Below are 19539 nucleotides of genomic sequence, written 5' to 3'. Positions count from 1 at the left end.
ATCTTCAAAAAACATTGAGGTGATACTGATGTCACCAAACCAGACCTCCTGCGCCTAGACGTCCTGTTCATAAAGATGATGAAAAGTATCGGTGACAAAGGGCCACCTTGGCGGAGACAAACTCTCACAGAAGTGCAGACAAAACTCTGACACTGGACGTACAGGGACCAAACAGCCTGAATCTGGGACTCTGGTACCCCACACTCAGACCACTCCCCACAGGAGTCCTCGAGGGTCACAGTCAAACATCTTCTCCAAGTCCACAAAACACATGTACACTGCTTGGGCAAACACATCCAGCCTTGAGGACAACGCTGAGGGTATTGAGCTGGTCAACTGTTCTACGGCCTCATCTTGAAGAGGAGGACCACCACCACCACGATATGCCAATCCGGAGTTACTGTTCCTGATGTCCCTGTGATATTGCAGAGGAGTGTCAACCAGGACACCCCGACAATATCTACAGCCGTTAGAAACTCAAAGTGCATCACACCCGCTATGGAGCTTTTTAACCACCTCAGTAACCTCAACCCAAGCGATAGAACCCGCCTCAGAGTCCCCAGACTTGGGTCCGCAGAGCACTGTTTCCCCCTCGAGACTCCTTAATTTCAACCAGAATTTCCTCGAAGCTGCCTGGAAGTCATTCTCCTGGTCTCAACGAATTCCTACACCACCCGGTTTTTGCCCCAGCAACCACCCAAGCTCCGTCCGTCTCCCTTGTCGTCAGAGGGCTCTTTCGTTCACCTTGAGCGTGTCCCTTTCCACTTGCATTCACCAACAGGTTTGGGAATTGGCACCATGACAACCACCTTACGTCCATGTCTCCGACCGCCCGTCTTAACAATGGAGACGTACCGTGGTCTACTCTGACTCAGTGTCCTTCTATCTCCGTGGATGTGGGTGAATTTGTCAGAGGTGGGGTTGAAGTTGCTTCCGATAAGAGACTCTGCCAGACATTCCCAACAAACCCTCACAATGCCTTCCAGTCTGCCTTGACAGGTCGAAGCGGCATCGTCCCCACTAACACGGCCAACTCACCACCAGGTGGTGATCGGTTGACAGCTCCACCCATCTTCACCTGAGTGTCCAAGAAATTCAGCCCCAAGTCCAATTACACGATCACAAAGCCGATCATCAAACCTATCGACCTGGGGATGTCCTGGTGCCAGGTGCACGTGGACACCCTTATCACGGAGAGCACAGAAGTCCAATAATAGAAAAATGTTTTGGTTCTTGTCGGGGGACTCCTCCTCCCAATCATGCCCTTCCAGGTCTCAGTCATTGCCCGCGTGACCAGTGAAGTCCTCCAGCAGAACGAGGGAGTTTCCAGCAGGAGCGCTCCTCAAAACCTCTTCCAAGGACTCCAAGAAAGCATAGTTACTCTGAACTGCTGTTTGGTGCAGACAACAGTCACTCAGGACCCATCCTGAGTATTTCTTCCCTTCCTTCCTATTTCCACACTAGTTTCCAATTTGTTATGCATATGTAATAATGTGGTTATACATTTGTATGATTTCCAGTCATATCAGCCCTCTGAGGGAAACCATAACTATAGTGCGGTCTGAAAGAAATGAGTTAGACATCCTTTTTAAAATCTATTATCCAAGAGGTTATTTTCATCTTTTCCAAAGATAAAAGTTGAGTTTTGAGTGGTATTGTTGCCATTTGCCCTATCATATTTTAGTTAACTTATTTAGTGACAAGTATGACAAAACCGTAAAATGCATACACTCACACTGCTCTTTTGATTTATCCTAACCTAACCTTTCACATGTTCAAGTTAGAACAAGGAGAGGGAAAATCCCAGTCCAATTTAAATGAGGTTGTGGGTTCAATAAATGCAAGGCACAATTGCAAAGATCTGTGCTAGATTTTTTATTTCTGTCAATCATTTGACAACGTCCAATAAACCCAACAGCAACTGTCTCGAATGAACAAACGTCTATTGGCGTCATCACATAAAATGTACATTTGCTTTCCAGTGTTTACCGATTCTTTAGGGACACATCACCAAACTTTACTAGCGCTATTAAATAATACTGCTCCTCTGGGTTATAAAAATAGTTTGAAAGAAGAATATAGTTGCGCTAAGACAATCCTGGCCATCACACTGCGGTTTATTGCCGTAGCACACAAAATGGGAAGCGAAATGACAAAAGACGCAGCGTAGCCGCAAAAGAAAACCAAGTACCACATTTTAGCAACCAATGAAAAAAAAAAAAAATTGGACAAAGTGCACAAAAAACATAAGCAATTGAAATGAGCATTTTGAGCATGTAGAAGGTGCAAATCATAATTGAATTTGTTGAAATGAGTTCTCACATGGCACGTTATCACTGTGGAGCACGAACATGAAAACTGAAACGGTGGACCACACAAGAAAATCACACACCAGCCAGCCAGTCAACTGTAAATATTTGATTTCTGGGACTTAAATGTTCATTAACACTGTAGACAAAAAAAAAAAAAAAAAAAAGAGTTCCTATTTTCATCAGAGCGGTCCACCGATGCAGCAGTGGAATTTCGATTTGAATATCTTAAAGCTGATCCTGTACTTTTTACTCACCAGCCCATCACACTCTCAAAAGCTGATTCAAGTCAAGTCAGCAATCAGCACGGATGGCATCCCGCTGAACATGTGCTAAAACGCACATGTGAAGAGGTTGACCGCTGGGCTTCACACTGCTGTCCTCTCACACCTGTTTAATCACTGCTCAATTACAATTTTTTTTTTTTTTGTGGGGCGAGTGGGTTATCAGATTTTTGTTAATGAATACAAGGGCCACTTTTAAATTATTCAACACTTGTTTAACAGGCTAAAACCAACAAAGCTATTAGCTTTTGTTTATATGCTGTAGTTCTTTTTGGAAAAACTGTTGTCGCAGCAAGAAGATAAACAGTTGAATATTTTTCTGGATTTTACCATGGATTACCACCCTTTGACACGAGACTAGATGGGTCCCTGCACTGAGCACATCACCATATTCGACATATAAACGAGCAATTTGTCAAATCATTAGAGTGGCGTTTACTTGAAGATTTATTTGATATGTTCAAATTGGAACTGACAGAGCAGAATCAGAGAAACCATTTTTGCTTCTAAAATGGAATTAAGAGAAATTACGATTTTAGTTGTAAACGGTTTGAGTCTGTGTGTATTGAAAAAAGCGGTTTACAACCAATTGACTCGTGGATGACAAAAGTTAAAAGGCATTCCTTGAAACTTCGAGTACAATCAGAGGAAGACTGTGACGAACTGCAAACACTGCACTCCAATGCCAATCAACAGGAGAAAATGAAAATAAAGAAAAACAAAAGTCAGCATTGCCACGCAGCATAGCCAGGAAATTAAACGAAGGAATGTATGGAAAAAAAAAAAAAAAATGGACCTATTGCATCACACCCATGCAAATGGCCATTCCTTGTGTAATATCCAGACATTTCGAAACAACCTCTTGTCCTCCAAAAAAAGTCGGCTCGGCCAAAGTACTCAAGTGGAGGAACAACAAATCGATTGGTACTTCTTTCAGACAGTCTAAGGCAGGGAGGGAGTCCCACTTTTGTCCCCAACTCAGCACCAATATGACAAATTTGCCTACTCCCATGAACCTTAACATTGTCAAATAGAAGTGTATCTCAATACATTTGAATATTGTAGAAAAGTGTAGTTAACTTCAAAAAGTGACAGTGGCAGGGTACACTGTATTTCATTCAATAAGTGACTTTTTGAATTGAACCAAAACTTTTCTGCAAGATTCCAATTTACTGAAATGTTAATCACATACTGTACATGTACTCGTGACAAAAACAGAGGACAGCAATGTACTCAATCACACATAATCCCAAAACTCTTTGTCAACAGCGTGCTTGAAAATCAACTTCAAAATAATAATAATAAAAAAAAAAAAAATTACAGCATTTTAATATTACTCTCGCTCCAAAAAGAGACCTGCGATGCATTTAATTTAGGGGACATTTGCTGTGTGGGCATGATCCAGAAAGTGATGATGATGACGGGGTTTGTACGTATGAACATTGAAGCCGTGAGTACGAGGCTTCACCGACGTTGACAAATCAAAGAGTGATATTCTGTCAGAAGGCAATCTCATGTACGGCCCTTCTAATCTGTAAATATTTACCTCACCACCAATATTATCTACAGTCTGCATTTGGCCATTTGTACAACCACATAATTATTACCATTATTGTTATAATTATTATTATCATTTTGTTCTCATATCTGTAGAAATATGCTTATTTACAAGTTTGTACAGCCACCCTATAGAGCTCATTTGACCTCCCAGAGGACCTTAAAAGCAGGATACCTGAGTTTTCAAAAGAACACTTCACCCACACCCAAATACACAGACACACACACACGCAAGCACACACACCTCCAACTTAAGAACTAAAGAGAGATGGATGGCTTAAGTCCACTCTCCTCCCCCAACTGGAAACACTCCCCTGCTCACATTAGGGCTCTCTCGTGGTGCGCGTGTGCACTAGGAGGCTAACGCGTGATGGAGAGCAGATCTGGAAGGCTTGCATGCCTGCATCCATGCGTCCTCATCAAGGTGCACGCTTGTGCTTCTTCTCAATGAGTGGCAGCAGTCGGAGGTGCTGAAAACCTTAAATGGAGCACAAAATAGGAGACATTAAATTACAATAACAGTTAAAAAACACATATGTACAGTGCATTGTGAAAGTATTCGGCCCCCTTGAACTTTTCAACATTTTGCCACATTTCAGGCTTTAAACAAAGATACAATTTTTGTGTCAAGAATCAACAACAAGTGGGACATAATGGTGAAGTGGAATGAAATTTATTGGGCATTTTAAACTTTTTTTAAGAAATAAAAACCTGAAAAGTGGGGCGTGCAATATTATTCGGCCCCCTTCTATTCTAACTTAATTCATGCCCTTTCTTCCATGCAAAACAGCTCAAGCTCACTGAGGTTGGATGGAGAGCATTTGTGAACAGCAGTCTTCAGCTCTGCCCACAGATTCACGATTGGATTCAGGTCTGAACTTTGACTTGGCCATTCTAACATCTGGATATGTTTTTTTGTGAACCATTCCATTGTAGATTTGGCTTGGTGTTTTGGATCATTGTCCTATTGGTAGATAAATCTCCATCCCAGTCTCGGGTCTTTTGCAGACTCCATGAGGTTTTCTTCCAGAATGGTCCTGTATTTGGCTCCATTTTTGGCTCCAATTTGAACCATCTTCCCTGTCCCTGCTGAAGAAAAGCAGCCCCAAACCATGAGGCTGCCACCACGTTTGACAGTGGGGATGGTGTGTTCAGAGTGATGCTCTGTCTTGCTTTTACGCCTAACATATTTTTCATCGTTGCCAAAAATTTCCATTATGGTTTCATCTGACCAGAACACCTTCTTCCACATGTTTGGTGTGTCTCCCAGGTGGCTTGTGGAAAACTTTAAGGGATACTTTTAATGGATATCTTTGAGAAATGGCTGTATTCTTGCCACTCTTAAATAAAGGCCAGATTTGTGCAGTGTACGATTGATTATTGTGCTATGGACAGACGATCCCACCTCAGATGTAGATCTCTGCAGTTCATCCAGGGTGATCATGGGCCTCTTGGCTGCATCTCTGATCAGTCTTCTCCTTGTTCGAGGTGAAAGCTCAGAGGGACGGGCAGGTCTTGCTAGATTTGCAGTGGTCTGATACTCCTTCCATTTCAACATGATTGCTTGTACAGTGCTCCTTGAGATGTTTAAAGTTTGGGAAATCTATTTGTATCCAAATCCGGACTTAAACTTCTCCACGAGTATCTCGGACCTACCTGGTGTGTTTCTTGGTCTTCATGATCCTCTCTGCACTTTAAACAGAACCCTGAGACTATCACAGAGCAGGTGCATTTATACGGAGACTTGATTACATGCAGCAGATTCTATTTATCATCATCAGTCAACATTGGATCATTTAGAGATCCTCAATGCACTTCGAGAGTGAGTTTGCTGCACTGAAAGTAGAGGGGGCGAATAATATTACACGCCCCACCTTTCAGTTTATTTGTTAAAAAAGTATAAAATATCCAATAAATTTCATTCCACTTCACAATTGTGTCCCACTTGTGGTTGATTCTTGACAAAAAAAAAGGTCATAGCTTTATGTTTGATGCATGAAATGTGGCGAAAGGTTAAAAGCTTCAAGGAGGCTGAATACTTTCACAAGGCACTGTAGATCCTTCTTACATTTGAAAGGCTCAACCTCTACAAAGCATCATAAAGTTCTAACACTTCAATGGTCATCCATTTTAATTCACAGAGCCTAAAATAGAATTACAGCGCTACCTTGACCTACAAATGACTTGGGCAAGGGGGCGAAGTAAGGTTTTTTTTTTAACCTCTAGTTTTGGCAATGGTAGAGGGAGGGACCCCAGTAAGTCATCCATCCATTCACAATATCTGAGCTGCTTATTTAAAAAAAAAATAATAATAATAACTTTCCCAGTTTGAGAAACGGCAGTCAAAACGCGACAGTTCAATCTCTTTTTTGTTCAAAACATAGTTTTTCCTTGCCTGTCTCCGGGATCCTGCTCACATGGGGTTCAGATGGTTTTCTTATACTGATAGAGACCGTAGAAGCCAGACATTTACATACATTGCGCAAAAACACATTTCATTTTTTTAGCTCACCGTCTTTTGTCAAATTGGACTAAACGCCGGAAAAAGACAGGATCACCAAAATTATATAATTTTGTGAGATGCCTCAATAATGAGAGAATTTCTTGGAAAATTTTATAATTCTCTTAAAGTTCAAACGTTTACATAAATTTCCTCTGAACTGCGTGACTTAGGTCAAATGTTTTGAGTGACCTTCCACATGCTTCTGACAGTACTCTGCTGGAATCTTGGCCCATTACTCCTGACAGAAGTGATGGAACTGAGTCAGGTTTGTTGGTTTTCTTGCTCACACGGGACCTTTCAGATTGGCCCACATATTTTTGATGGGATTCAGATCAAGGCAATCTGATGGCCCCTCCAAGACATTGACTTTATCCTCAAGCCACATTATGCTTGTATGCTTAGGGTCGTTGTCCATTTGGAAGACCCATTTGCACTCAAGTTTTAGCTTCCTGGCGGATGTCTTGAGAAGTTGCTTTAATACCTCCATGTAATGTTCTTTCTTCATGATGCCGCCTGTTTTATGAAGAGCTCCAGTTCCTGCTGCAGCAAAACCTCCAACATGATCCTGACACCGCAATGGTTCACAGTTTGTAAAGCGTTCTCAGGTCTATCGGCTGCCCCCTTTTTCCTCCAGATGTAACGTTGGTCATTATGGCCAAATAGCTCCACTGTAGTTTCATCAGACCAGAGGACCAGGACTCCAGAAGTTAAGATCTTTGTCTTGGTGTCTTTTTGCAAACTGTAATCTGTATTTTGTATGTTTCATTACAAGTAATGGCTTCATTCTTGGTGAGTGGCCTTTCAGCCAATGTCGCTGCAGGACTCGTTTCACTGTCATGACACTTTATTACCAGTTCCTCCAGCATCTTCACCAGGTCTTTAGCTTTTGTCCTGGGGTTGATTCGCACATTTTAGACCAAAAACCATTAATCTCTGGGACACTGAGGTGTGTGATGGCTGGACATTCCCATGTTTGTACTAGCGTATAATTGTTTGAACAGATGAACGTGGCAACTTCAAGGATCCGGAAAATGCACCGAAGGACGATCCACACTTCTGGAGCTCCATGATTCTCTCTCTGATCTCCTGCTCAATTTCTTTTGATTTTCCCATAATTTCAAACACATTCACATTCTCCAAGAAAATCTCTCATTATTGTGGTATTACACAAAATTAAATAATTTTGGTCACCTGTAATAGGAAAGGCTTTAGTCTGATTTGCCTTGAGACAGTGAGACAAAAAAATGAAATGTATGTTTTTGCACAGTGTATGTTGACCTATGTAAAGTGGCTTGCGCAAACTTCAGCTGTGACAAGCCACTATACTGTACAACTGATTTGCCTTGAACATACAATATTTGACCGTCCCAGTACAGCACGTGTCAGTTACCTCTGAAGTCTCTGGAGTAGTTCAGCCACCAGCGAGTCACACACGCCTGGATGCATATCTTCAGCAAGTAAAATGGCATCCTGCAGTGCCTCTGCAGCCTCGGGCTTGCCATTGCTGATCTCTCCCTTGGCTTTCAACTGCAGCCATAGCAGTCAATTAGTTCAGATGAAGCACTAGTATTTACGTTTTTGTTTCAAATTAATTACCTCAGAAAACAACGGCGAGAAGATGGATGATAAGCTCTGCGACAAAGGCCTCTTTGGACTCTCTTGCTCCTGTAAATTCTAAAAATCATCTGGTCATGAGACCACCTCCCTTTCATTGATAGGTATTAAGTGCTAATTACCAGGATGGATTTATGGGAATGAATCAGAAATTATTTAAAAATAAATAAATGGTTAATTGGGAACACAGAGCCCTTGGTTGGTCGATTTTTTTTCCCCTAGGGAAGCAAGCTAAAATTTGAGGCAAAGTTTGAATGAATTGAAAAAAAAAAAAGAGCAATTGAATTTAAAAAAAAAAACAGCAATTAAGGTGCTCTAATTCACTCGCATGTGCACACAGGCACTAACCATTTTGCAAGGATGTCTGATTATGACAAAATAATATATGAACCCTTATATACTGGTGGCTCGAAAATTCACAAATTTGGCTCTTCACTGATTTTTTTTGGGGGGGGGATACATCCTTTCTCTTTGGGTAAAAATCTAACCTAGTGGATGTTTTTGGTCGGGAAAAAGCAATAAAACTATTTCGATTAAAGTGTGCCCAACTTCAGAAGTTGTTTGAGAGATTTCATCGAGACAAAAGTAGACCTTTGCTCTCATCTTCCGGCATCTACAGGCAATTACGTCACGATTTTGGGAGTGTCAATTTAGAGATTTTGGCTATTCACGGCAGCGTTAAGGCTCTATACCCCAGGCTGGTTTCCCATGAAGTTTAGAATATGGAATAGTTCCAAAATTCCCCATCTTAACTTGTCTACCTTTTTGAAACCCAAGTTCTTACCGGTTTCATTTCCAACTCAGTTGGCTCCACGGCCCCATTCTGCACCTTCTTCAGGTCCTTCTCCCTGATTGTGTTGAAGATCCAGTCATCATTAGCGCCAGTGTCGCCTCCGGAAGCCTGTCCTTGCGTTTCCCTGCAATGATAGAACTGATTGGTTTAGTTTTGTCGCATTTTGTCGCAAAAGCACTGCCAAACGTACTCATCTGATTCTTCCGAACTGGACTCATCTCGTGACTGCTCTGCTTTCCACCTCTTGTACCGGTCGATTAATTCTGTCAAATAGGATGTCTTTTTGGCATGCCGTACAATCAGCTTGTGCTTCAGCAGCTCTTTGGCAGTTGGCCTCTACAAAAATGTTAAACACACAGAAACAAAATGAGAAAGGAATATTTCAAGAGTCAAAAGTGCAGGTGTCGGGAAAACCTGTCAACTTACAAAACTAGGCTCTTTATTCAAACAGGCTTCCACAAATTCTTTCAGTGGTTTACTGTAGTTGCCCTCCAGCGTGGGTGGATTGTTCTTTGGGATGAGGAACAAAACCTTCATGGGATGGAGCTCGGAGTGAGGCGGCTCTCCTTTAGCCAGCTCTATTGCTGTTATTCCCAGCGACCAGATGTCTGCCTGCAAACAAGAAGAAAACAAGAAAAATGACAACAAGAAAAATGAGGCGTATTAAAAGATGAAGTAGTGACAAGAATGGCTGAAGCAACGTGGATTTATTTCAGGATGATGTGTGATGTGTTCCAGAAATGACAAAGGACGCTGACACAGATGCTATATATATATAAAAAAAAAAAAAAAGATTTATCAGTTTTTAATGTCACTAACAGATAAAAATCAATCCAGTCATCAATCACCTGGTTATGGAGGACTAAAAGCGCCAAAATTCAATGAAGAGATGTACAGTATTAAATTATTAATCATTCATACATTTCTGAACTGCTTATCATCAAACATTATGCAACGGTACGTTGGTTTATGAGTTTAAATTTGTCCATTGACCAAGCTTGAAATAGCATTCACTAGTACTGAATACATTTTTCCATTGAAATGCCATAAACCCGGTGGTTTGCAAACTGGGGGGCGCGGCGTTAATGATGAGTACCATAAACACTTTTCATTATTAAGTTACAACCAGCAGATGGAGCTATTTTTACTACAGAGAGAACAAGTCAGCACCAGCTACTGAAATGACTGCAAGAATTCAAGATGTTAAATTTCAGCAGAATTTTTTTTTTATATTTTGTTTATTTTTGGATGTCTTGATAAACTACTCCAAATCAGTCTGGCACGGATTATAGCTGCTCACTAATTACAAGCGACGATTTCCCCTGGGCCGGCCCAGACCTTGTGTCCCCATCCTATCCTATCCTAAGTCTGCACAGACCAACTTTCTCCTGTCTTCATAAAGATCTTCAAGAGGTCTCTAGAACTGTGTGAAGTACCTACCCATTTCAAACGCTCCACCATCATTCCGGTCCCAAAAAAAGCTGCAGTCTCAGGTCTTAATGACTATAGGCTTGTTGTCTTGACATCTGTAGTCATGAAATCTTTTGAACACGTTGTGCTGGACCACCTCAAGAGCGTCACAGGTAGCCAAGCTGGACCCACAGCAAGTTGCCTATCGAACTAAGAGGTCTGCGGATGATGCTGTTCACATGGGGCTGCACTTCATCCTTGAACATCTCAGGGCGAGGGAACCTATGCGAGGATCCTGTTCGTGGACTTCAGCTCTGCCTTTAACACCGTCATCCTTGAACTCCTCTAATTCCAAGCTTCTCAAGATCAGCGTCTCGCCTGCCATCTGCCAGTGGATTTGCAACTTCCTGACAAGCCGGACACAGCAGGTGAGGCTTGGGGACAGCACCTCATCCACAGACACTATCAGCACCAAGGCACCCCAATATTGTGTCCTCTGACCTTTGAGCTTCTCGCTCTACACAAATGACGGCACCTCAAGGCACCCGGCTATCAAACTCCTGACGTTCCCAAATACACCACAGTCATCGGCCTCATCAAAGACTGCTCTGCGTATTGACAGGATGTGGCAAGACTGGAGCTTTGGTGTGGCCAACACAACCTAGCGTTGAACACCGTAAAGACTACAAATCATTGTGGACTTCAGGAGGCATCCTTCACCACAGCTGCCCCTCAAGCTGTCCAACTGTTGTGTCAACCATCGAGACCGTTGAGTTCTTGGGAATTACAGTCTCACAGGACCTGAATTGGGAGACGAACATCAACTCCATCCTCAAACAAGCCCAGCAAAGGATGTACTTCTTGCAGCTTCTGAGGAAGCACAGCCTATCACAAAAGCTCCTGAGAGAGTTCTACACAGCGCTCAACAAATCAGTACTGCGTACCTCTATCACACTCTGGTTTTGGGCTGCCACATAAGAGGACTAATTCCGACTGTAAAGGACAATCAAAACTGCTGAACGGTTTGGTGGCACCAACCTACCCACCCTTGAAGACTTGCACGCCACTCGAACTAGGACCAGAGTGGGCAGGATTTATTCAGACCCTCCACATCCTGGACACCATCTATTCCAGCTCATTCCGTCATGTAGGCGATACCGATCAATGCAAATCAAAACTAGCAGGCATTCAAAACGTTTTTTACCCTCTTGCAATTAAGTCATTACATTTTTGATCAGCGAACCTACTATTTTCTGCCTTGCCAGACACAACCTAACACCCTGCTGGTCCAATCAGTATTAGTAATATAGGATGGAGTAATATAAAATTTAAACTGCACCCTTTCCAGTTGTCATTGCACTGGTCTATAATGGTGAACTGTAAACGTGTAAGGGCACACTGTGTAAACTTAAATAATGTAGGGGGTTGACGCACTACTTAATAGGAAAGTAGTTCTTATTAAGAGTCACGGACTGTGACTCTTGTAAGAAATAGTTTCCTATTAATTGAATGTCCATTCTTTGCTCTGGTTAGTCAGTACTCAACATGAATGTCGTACCAGGGCGGCACCAACTGCCGGAAACAAATTTCTTGTGTGTTGTTACATACCTAGCCATTAAAGGTGATTCTGATGATTGATTTTTGCAGGCTAAGTTGATGGGTATTTATAGAAAAACTGTGTGTGAGAAAATAATTTCATCTCCAAAAGGGGGACGCTGCAAAAATGGCTTGGGAACCACTGCAATAATCCATTCCAGCCATGGGGGAAAAAAAAAAAAACTAATGAAGAAAAATGGCACTGTATTGTATAAAAAACAAAATGTAAAAGAAATATCTGCTTTTCTTTTGCACACATTCACAACTACAAATGTCTATTTTGATTTTTTTTTTTTTAAATCATATTTTTACATAATATATGTTATTTTCTTATTTAATTTATATTTCACCAGTCGTGAGATTAATCATTGATTTATATTTATCTAATCTGGGTTAGGGTAACAAAATTAGTGCCACATCATGCGTAAACGTGTTGGTATGACAAACCCATTGATTCCTTGAATTGAATCCTTAAAATGGCTCATGAAATAAACAGTATTTGCTTTACATAAAACAAGTTCCTGTAATTAATGATATTTGATTAATTGATTAGATTATTTTTGCCCACTGCTGCAATTGTTTAAAAATAGACAAAGCAAGCAGATGTACTGGTTCTGACCTTTGAATCGTACGCCGATTGTTTAATGACTTCAGGCGCCATCCAGAAAGGCGTACCAACAAATGTGTTCCTCTTGATCTGCGTGTCAGTCAACTGGCCCGCCACACCAAAGTCCGCCAGCTTGACGTCACCTTGTTCCGACAGCAACACATTGGCAGCTGAAAATGGCAGACAGTGAGACAAATTATTTACTTGGCTGCTATTTTTACATTTACTCATTTAAAATCATTCTACTTAATTAAAGTATACTCATGATGCTACCCACTGAAGGCTAAGCCTAACTACAAATATATCCCAGATGCCTTTTTCTTGTGTTAGCACTTGCGTCGCCACATGACTGAGGAGAGGTTAGTGCCTGTTTGTTACGAAATGTGCTTGGACACAGAAGGGTTCTGTTAATGTTTAACACGTTTGCCTTTAATTTTTACACATCATTGTGTTTTTCAAAAGTATATATGCCAATGCCCATTTGTATATACAACATCAAATAGCACTTGTCAATTCATCGTGAATCATAACGGTAGCTACTTTCTCTCTCACCTTTGATATCTCTGTGAATTTTTTTTTCAGAGTGTAGATATTCAAGCCCCTTTAGGATTTCTCTCAAAATGGTGGCAATCTGCGTCTCATCGAGGGCACCGGGTTCCAACTAGACAAAACACATTGTACAGTTTCTGAGATGCAACCTCCAATGACTTTAGATTTGAAACAAAAAAAGAAAACCCCAATAAACAGACAAAATTTTATTTATTGATAACTAACTTTGAACACTTACCAAATCAAGGGCAGATCCTCCGCCCAGATATTCCATAATAATCCATAATTTTGTTCCCTGAAAAATAAAAGTAGAGCGCGCTCATTTAAAAAAAAAAAAAAAAAAAAAAAAATCAGGAGCCCAGATAATGATGAACCAGTGTGCGTCAATTTTTGCTTGTCATAAAACAGTATTTTGTATCCATATATAAGATGTAATTTAGGCAATTAACAGACATATACAGTAGGATTCTGCCAATACATGTTATGTAATCTGTCACCTTTATGTGGTCATCATATATAAGTGTTTCGTAAGGGAAGGCCATGTGTGGTTTCATTTTCATTTCTGGCCATGCACCATTCTTTTTCTGAGGAAGACCAGAGCAAAGGCTCTACGATGACATAACAGAACTTCTTAACAAACACTCTCAACAGGCAGCACATACACCAAGTCATTTTTAAAGGACCACTTGATTCCTACAAATTTAAATCTTCTATTCTGACAAAGATTCCCTCGCTGTAACCTTGTTCCAACCATTGGCCAAGCAGGAAAATGTTTTTTCACATTAGTACAAGCATAATCTTAAAAATTAAGGTTAATTCCTTCCAGCAGACCTATTGCGCAGAAGTGTTCCTTTTTGGTTCCTCGATAGCCGCAACAGGAGGTCTTTTGGAATAAAGATGAGGGAATTATGACAATAACCAATCAATCAATGGTAGAGCAGATCTTCTTAATCTACTGAAGATCTCTCCAGAAGCAATGTTTTCAAGCAGTATCGGAGTACATACCTAAACAAGAAACAAAATTACCCTTTTTACACTCAGCCAAAAGCCACAATTCTCTCCTTCAGGCAGGAGCATAATTGACATAATGGACTGATACTACTCTCTGTGCTCCCTTTAAGTACCACACTAAATGCTATTAGAGGCAATGTAAGTATAATCACACAATGTGAGAATGTACTATTACAAGGACAAATATTTACAACTCGCAACTCACCCTTTGTATGTAGTCAATGCAGCTTTTGGAGACAACCAAAATACCAAAGATTTTTCTTTCCTTGTACTGCAATGCAAGACTAACTTCAACCTTTTAATTAGTTTGAGTATATAAGAACAGAAGTATTTTTAACTTTATTTGACAAAGTCATTAATTTTATCTCGAGATGTATATGTGCCCGACTACTGGAAGTACTGAAGGACGTGCCTGGTAAACCACATTGGTAGCAGTATTTCTGAGATATTGTAAGGGGTTGCCATGCTACAACTTCAATACAGGATATTCCTACTTGAGCTTACCTTGAGATAGGATCCAAAGTACTTTGTGATAAAGGGACTGTCACACTGGCTGAGAACTGTGATTTCTTGTTGGATGTCCTCAATCTCATCCTCTGCTTCCTCCAGGTCAATTATTTTAATGGCCACCACCTTCTGAGTGCGATTGTCGATGCCTTTAAACACCTCGCCAAAAGACCCTTTGCCTATCCTTTCCAGCTTGGTGAAAAGCTCCTCTGGATCAGCTTTGAGGTTCTGAAGGACAGGAATAGTACATCAGCGTTAGTGGGACAGCATTACAAGTGGGAACATGACACCAAATTCAAACATTCAATTATAAAATATGCCATCTCAAAACTTAAACTATTCCTATTCTTTTAATTTCCCATTCCTTGACTTAAGAATACAAACAAATGTTGACGGTTCTGTGGTATCTTAAACCATTTGAAAATCAGTGCAAGATAACCATAATGTGGCAGGTCAGTGTGTGGGACTGACTGACTCAACTAAAAGGCTTATGTCCCGAAAGAGTGCCCCAGAGTGAAATAGCGCTCCTGCAGTGGGACACTCCCATTTCCATTCATATTATACAATTATTACACAAAAAGATTCCACTTTTAGCAGCCAGTTCAGACACAAAAAAAAAAAAAATGTGCTCTTAGCATGACAGTACTCTGGTAAAACTTGAAAAATTTTCAAAAGCTTAAATATTATACATTGGTGTTCAATCCATGTACAATTCTTTACCTAGCAAGTAACTTGGCCCTTTTGATGGTATTGTGCTAGCTCACAAAGCTAATTCCACATGAGTGTCTGTCCCAGGAGAATGATTTCCTGTAAAAGTGCTAATGCACGTGAGGGAATGCCGTACATCCAGGTTGTTGGTCTCATAGAAAGTGCAATTGGGGCGTGGTGGGGGCTACTAAAATTTGACAGCAATGAGACTTTACAACAAAGAGCTTGCTCGGCGCAGAATCCTGCACCACAGAAAGAACACAAGTAAAAACAACCCAAACGTTGGTGTGCTCGGCCACCCAGGTGAAAACAATGTTGAGCTTGTCCTCTGCAAAAACAACAAGTGCGCTGTGAGTGCAGACTACAAACGGTGGGAATGTACTTACCATAGCCATCGTCAGCACGTTTACAGCCACTGACTAAAGCCCACCTAAAGCTTTGTTTGATGCTCTCTCGGTGTGCACCGGAAATACAACACACTACTACCTCATCCAACTGCCACGCCCTCAAGCCTCACTGCCAGCAATTCCCCAGTGTAACAGAACTTTGGGCTGTGACTCACATTTTCCAAAACTCATAATTATGTATTGACATGTGTAATTGCTAAGCTGTCATATTTCAGAGGAGAGGACAGGTGTGGGTGAATGTAGTCATTGGATCAATCATCTTTTTGGCCATCAATAAAATGTGGAAAATTAATCTAAACGTTTTATTAATGTTCATCAAGTTTGCATGTTCTCCCGTGCTTGTGTGGGTTTTCTCCGGGCACTCCGGTTTCCTCACACATTCCAAAAATATGTGCCCTGCGATTGGCTGGCAACCAGTTCAGGCTGTACCCCGCCTCCTGCCCGTTGACAGCTGGGATAGGCTACAGCACTCCCAGTGACCCTTGTGAGGATAAGCGGCAAAGAAAATGGATGGACGGATAGGGAATATAAATAATAATTGTACTTAACAACCTCCATTGCTACATAATTTGATATTGAATGAATAAAAATACTAAGAATTAGAAGTGCCATGTTTTGCCATCTATGACTCCACTGCTTTTACTTAGGTTGTCACAATCGACATCAAGGGACTTTATAAAGGTATCTCAAAGTCTGAATTTTGCTATCATGGTGTCTCAGATAGATACTAGATGATAGATGCAGATAACCTACACATTTAAGAAATCTAAATTCCATCATTTTCCCAGGCCCAAATTTCTATATAAATAATGAAAAAAATTGTGCGACTGACTAGCAACAAGTTCAGGGTGTGATCCGCCTTTTGCCCAAAATAAGCAGAGATATGATAGTCAGTTTTTATCATTACACATACTTGGTATTATGTGATGGTTCATGCAAGCTCTCAGGCTGGCAATGCTGTACTTGCTGTTGGTCTTTACTGACGGGAAAGCAGCGTAAAACTGGCGCAGGGTATAATTCAAAACAACATCAGTGAAGTTTTCAGTTTGGACTTGTCAGTTTTTGTGACAGGAAGTGTCTTTACATTTTAATCTGATTTGAATTTACTGAGTTAAATTTTCTAAATTGTCTCTTAGTTTTCCCCTCTCAATTCCTCAGCAGCACCCAAGTCATCAAAGGTGTTGTAATCACCAAACAAAGTATATGATTAAACCACTGATTATGGTTTCAAATTAGGAAATTTCTGTCCTCAAGAGTATTTTAGGTTTCCTTTTTCTAAAATCAGATGGTGTCAAGTTGCTATGTCTGCTTGTATAAACAGCTAAGGGTTAAGTGGATTAATCTGGACCATTGTAATGATGTTTTGATGGGAACTTCGTGAAAAGTTTGAAGGTTATGCATTATTATTCATTATGGCATGGTGGATGACTGGTTAGCACATCTATTTAACAGTTCTGAGGACTGGGGTTCAAATCCCGACCCTGCCTATGTGTAGTTTACATGTTCTCCCCAGGCCTGCGTGGTTTTCTCCGGGCACTCCGGTTTCTCCCTACATCCCAAAAAACACACACAGTAAGTTCATTGCAGACTCTAAATTGGTCGTAAATGTAAAAGTGAGTGTGAATGGTTGTCTATATGTGCCCTTCGAGTGGCTGGCGACCAGTTCTGGGTGTATCATGCCTCTCACCCGGTCAACTGGGATAGGCTCCAGCATGTTCACGACCCTAGTGAAGATAAGCGGTTGAAAAAAATGTAATGGGTTTTTTGTTGTAGAAAATAGAGCAATTATAACAGTTTAAAATACATTATTTTTTTCATATAGTAGGTTTTTCTTATATCCATATATATTTATGTACTTTTTCTTTAAAATCTAATTCCCTATTTTTCATAGGAACCCTGACACGGCAAAAGGTTTGAGCATTTACATTTTATACATATAACAAAACTTAAGTTGTATGAAGTATGTGTAAAAAAACAAACAAAAAAAAACTCTACAGTTAGAGGTTTAAGGAGGTTTTTTTATACTCAATGTCCAATGAGATGTAGTCCAATATATACACACACACACACACACACACACACACACACACACACACACACACACAAATTATCCATTTTTGTTGACACTGGTTTTCTCTGGTGTCTGCATGTTTTACATGTCTGCGCATGGGTTTTCACCGAGTACTCCAGTTTCCTCACACATTCCCCCAAAATATGCTTCTAAACTGAATACAAGTGTGGTTGGTTATCATAAGTGACTTGAGAATGTCAAAGGCCAGGCTCGGGTGTACCCCGACCTCTCTGCAAAAATCAGTTAGGATAGCTCTAGCTCACCCATGACCCTCATGACTACATTTTTTTAAGATGTAACAATATCAATAAAAATACCACTATGCTATTTATTTTTGAAATGCCTCTGTGGATTCTCAGTCATCCATGACATGTTAAACTGCAAAGATCAAACTGAGCCAAATGGACACTTTTTTTTTTTTTACAGATAGATTCAAATACGAGTTAGAAAAGTATTTTTTTTTAATTCTCTCACTATGGTACATTAAAAGAACATTAAAAAAAAACGTTCTAATCTGTCTACCTTTCTCCCAAACTGTGCCGTTACTGTGTTGACTTCAAGTGGTTCAAAAAGAGGATGTCTAAAAAAATATTTAGACGTTCTGTGTCTGAAGATAATTGCAGGCTAGTAGTGACACTTTGGAGACGAAGACAGGAAACTCAGAAGCATTGGAAAATTCACTTAAATAATGGTTAATTGTCTGGGGTGGACAAATTTTACCTGAATCCCAGGAAGCCCACTTTGTATCGGAGAGTGAGCCATGGCGTCGGGTCAGCTATAACGGCTTCCCCACCTCGTTTTACAGCTTTCCTCTTCAGCGGTGTGCTCGCTTTACCGATCCCTGTTTTAGACAAGGCGGTCAGCACTACAGTCCCGGCGGTGCTGCTCACGGTGCTGGAAACAAAGGTTGTTTGGTTTACAAGATAGCGCTCGACTTGTATCGCCGTGTACTTCGAACAGCGTCCCCCTTGCTTTCCTTCCGCAGTTAGCTTCGCGATGCTAAAGCTACTTCGGCTGCTAGTTGGCAAACAGTTTAAGTTTTCTTTATTTTATATCGCAAAGGCCCGAGGAGAACCCTCGAAATTTACAAGAAATCCTCCCGTTGTCAAAGCAGAGTTCGCCCAAAAAATATCCCCAAACAGTTATCAAACATACACTGTTATGTAGTTGTATCGTTTGTGGCTCTCAACACTTTTCTACCTCAGTCGGCGCCATCTTTGTTAATGTCATTTTCAGTTTATGGACACAGCCAATCGGAGCGAAGAACAGTGCGGTGTGAGACTGACGTCAATGACGTCAGAAGCGTCACTGAAGAGAAGCGCAATTTTAGTGGCATTTTTGGACAATGTTTGAACGTTGATTCGATAATATGGAGGGGGAAAACAAGTGTTGTGTGGAGGGTCTCTGGTCAGAAAACGATTTAATCAATGTTCTTGTTAAGCCTGGACGCATGTGTGTGTGTTGTCGTTATTTTTTCCATCCTTGTGGAGTGGTTTAACTTTGGTTAACATTTATATGTTTTTTCAATTTAATATATATTTTTTTAAAAAAGCAATAAACCAATGTAACTTTCTATTAGCAATGGAACTTTTACGCTATCAAATTCGTCGTCA

At 40.8% G+C, this 19539-nt stretch overlaps 1 protein-coding gene across 1 annotated transcript; it reads right to left on the bottom strand.

Annotated features, from left to right (window-relative positions):
• Positions 1 to 1860: 1860 nt before the first annotated feature.
• On the bottom strand, positions 1861 to 19162 carry stk24a (serine/threonine kinase 24a (STE20 homolog, yeast)). The gene is made up of 12 exons (XM_061842059.1): positions 19082 to 19162; positions 18647 to 18820; positions 14738 to 14968; positions 13461 to 13517; positions 13226 to 13334; positions 12686 to 12843; positions 9487 to 9672; positions 9251 to 9396; positions 9052 to 9184; positions 8250 to 8327; positions 8044 to 8180; positions 1861 to 4628 (listed from the first exon to the last, which is right to left on the bottom strand). Exons 2-12 carry the CDS (start codon positions 18686 to 18688, stop codon positions 4595 to 4597), a joined length of 1311 nt encoding a protein of 436 aa, XP_061698043.1. The 5' UTR covers positions 18689 to 18820; positions 19082 to 19162; the 3' UTR covers positions 1861 to 4594.
• Between the last annotated feature and the right edge of the window lie 377 nt (positions 19163 to 19539).

The sequence above is a fragment of the Syngnathoides biaculeatus genome, chromosome 14, assembly GCF_019802595.1.
Source record: "Syngnathoides biaculeatus isolate LvHL_M chromosome 14, ASM1980259v1, whole genome shotgun sequence".
Classification (NCBI taxonomy): Eukaryota; Metazoa; Chordata; class Actinopteri; order Syngnathiformes; family Syngnathidae; genus Syngnathoides; species Syngnathoides biaculeatus.
Note: the sequence above shows the minus strand (reverse complement) of the source record. Positions and strands in the feature narration are given on the sequence as shown.

Excerpts from the sequence above, each read along its gene's own strand:
- stk24a (XM_061842059.1), bottom strand. The coding sequence starts at position 18,688 with ATGGCTCACTCTCCGATACAAAGTGGGCTTCCTGGGATTCAG. Across the intron at positions 12,844-13,225 it reads AATTCACAGAGATATCAAAG|CTGCCAATGTGTTGCTGTCG; the intron begins GTGAGAGAGAAA and ends TGCCATTTTCAG. Across the intron at positions 9,673-12,685 it reads AATCGGCGTACGATTCAAAG|GCAGACATCTGGTCGCTGGG; the intron begins GTCAGAACCAGT and ends TCTTGTTTGCAG.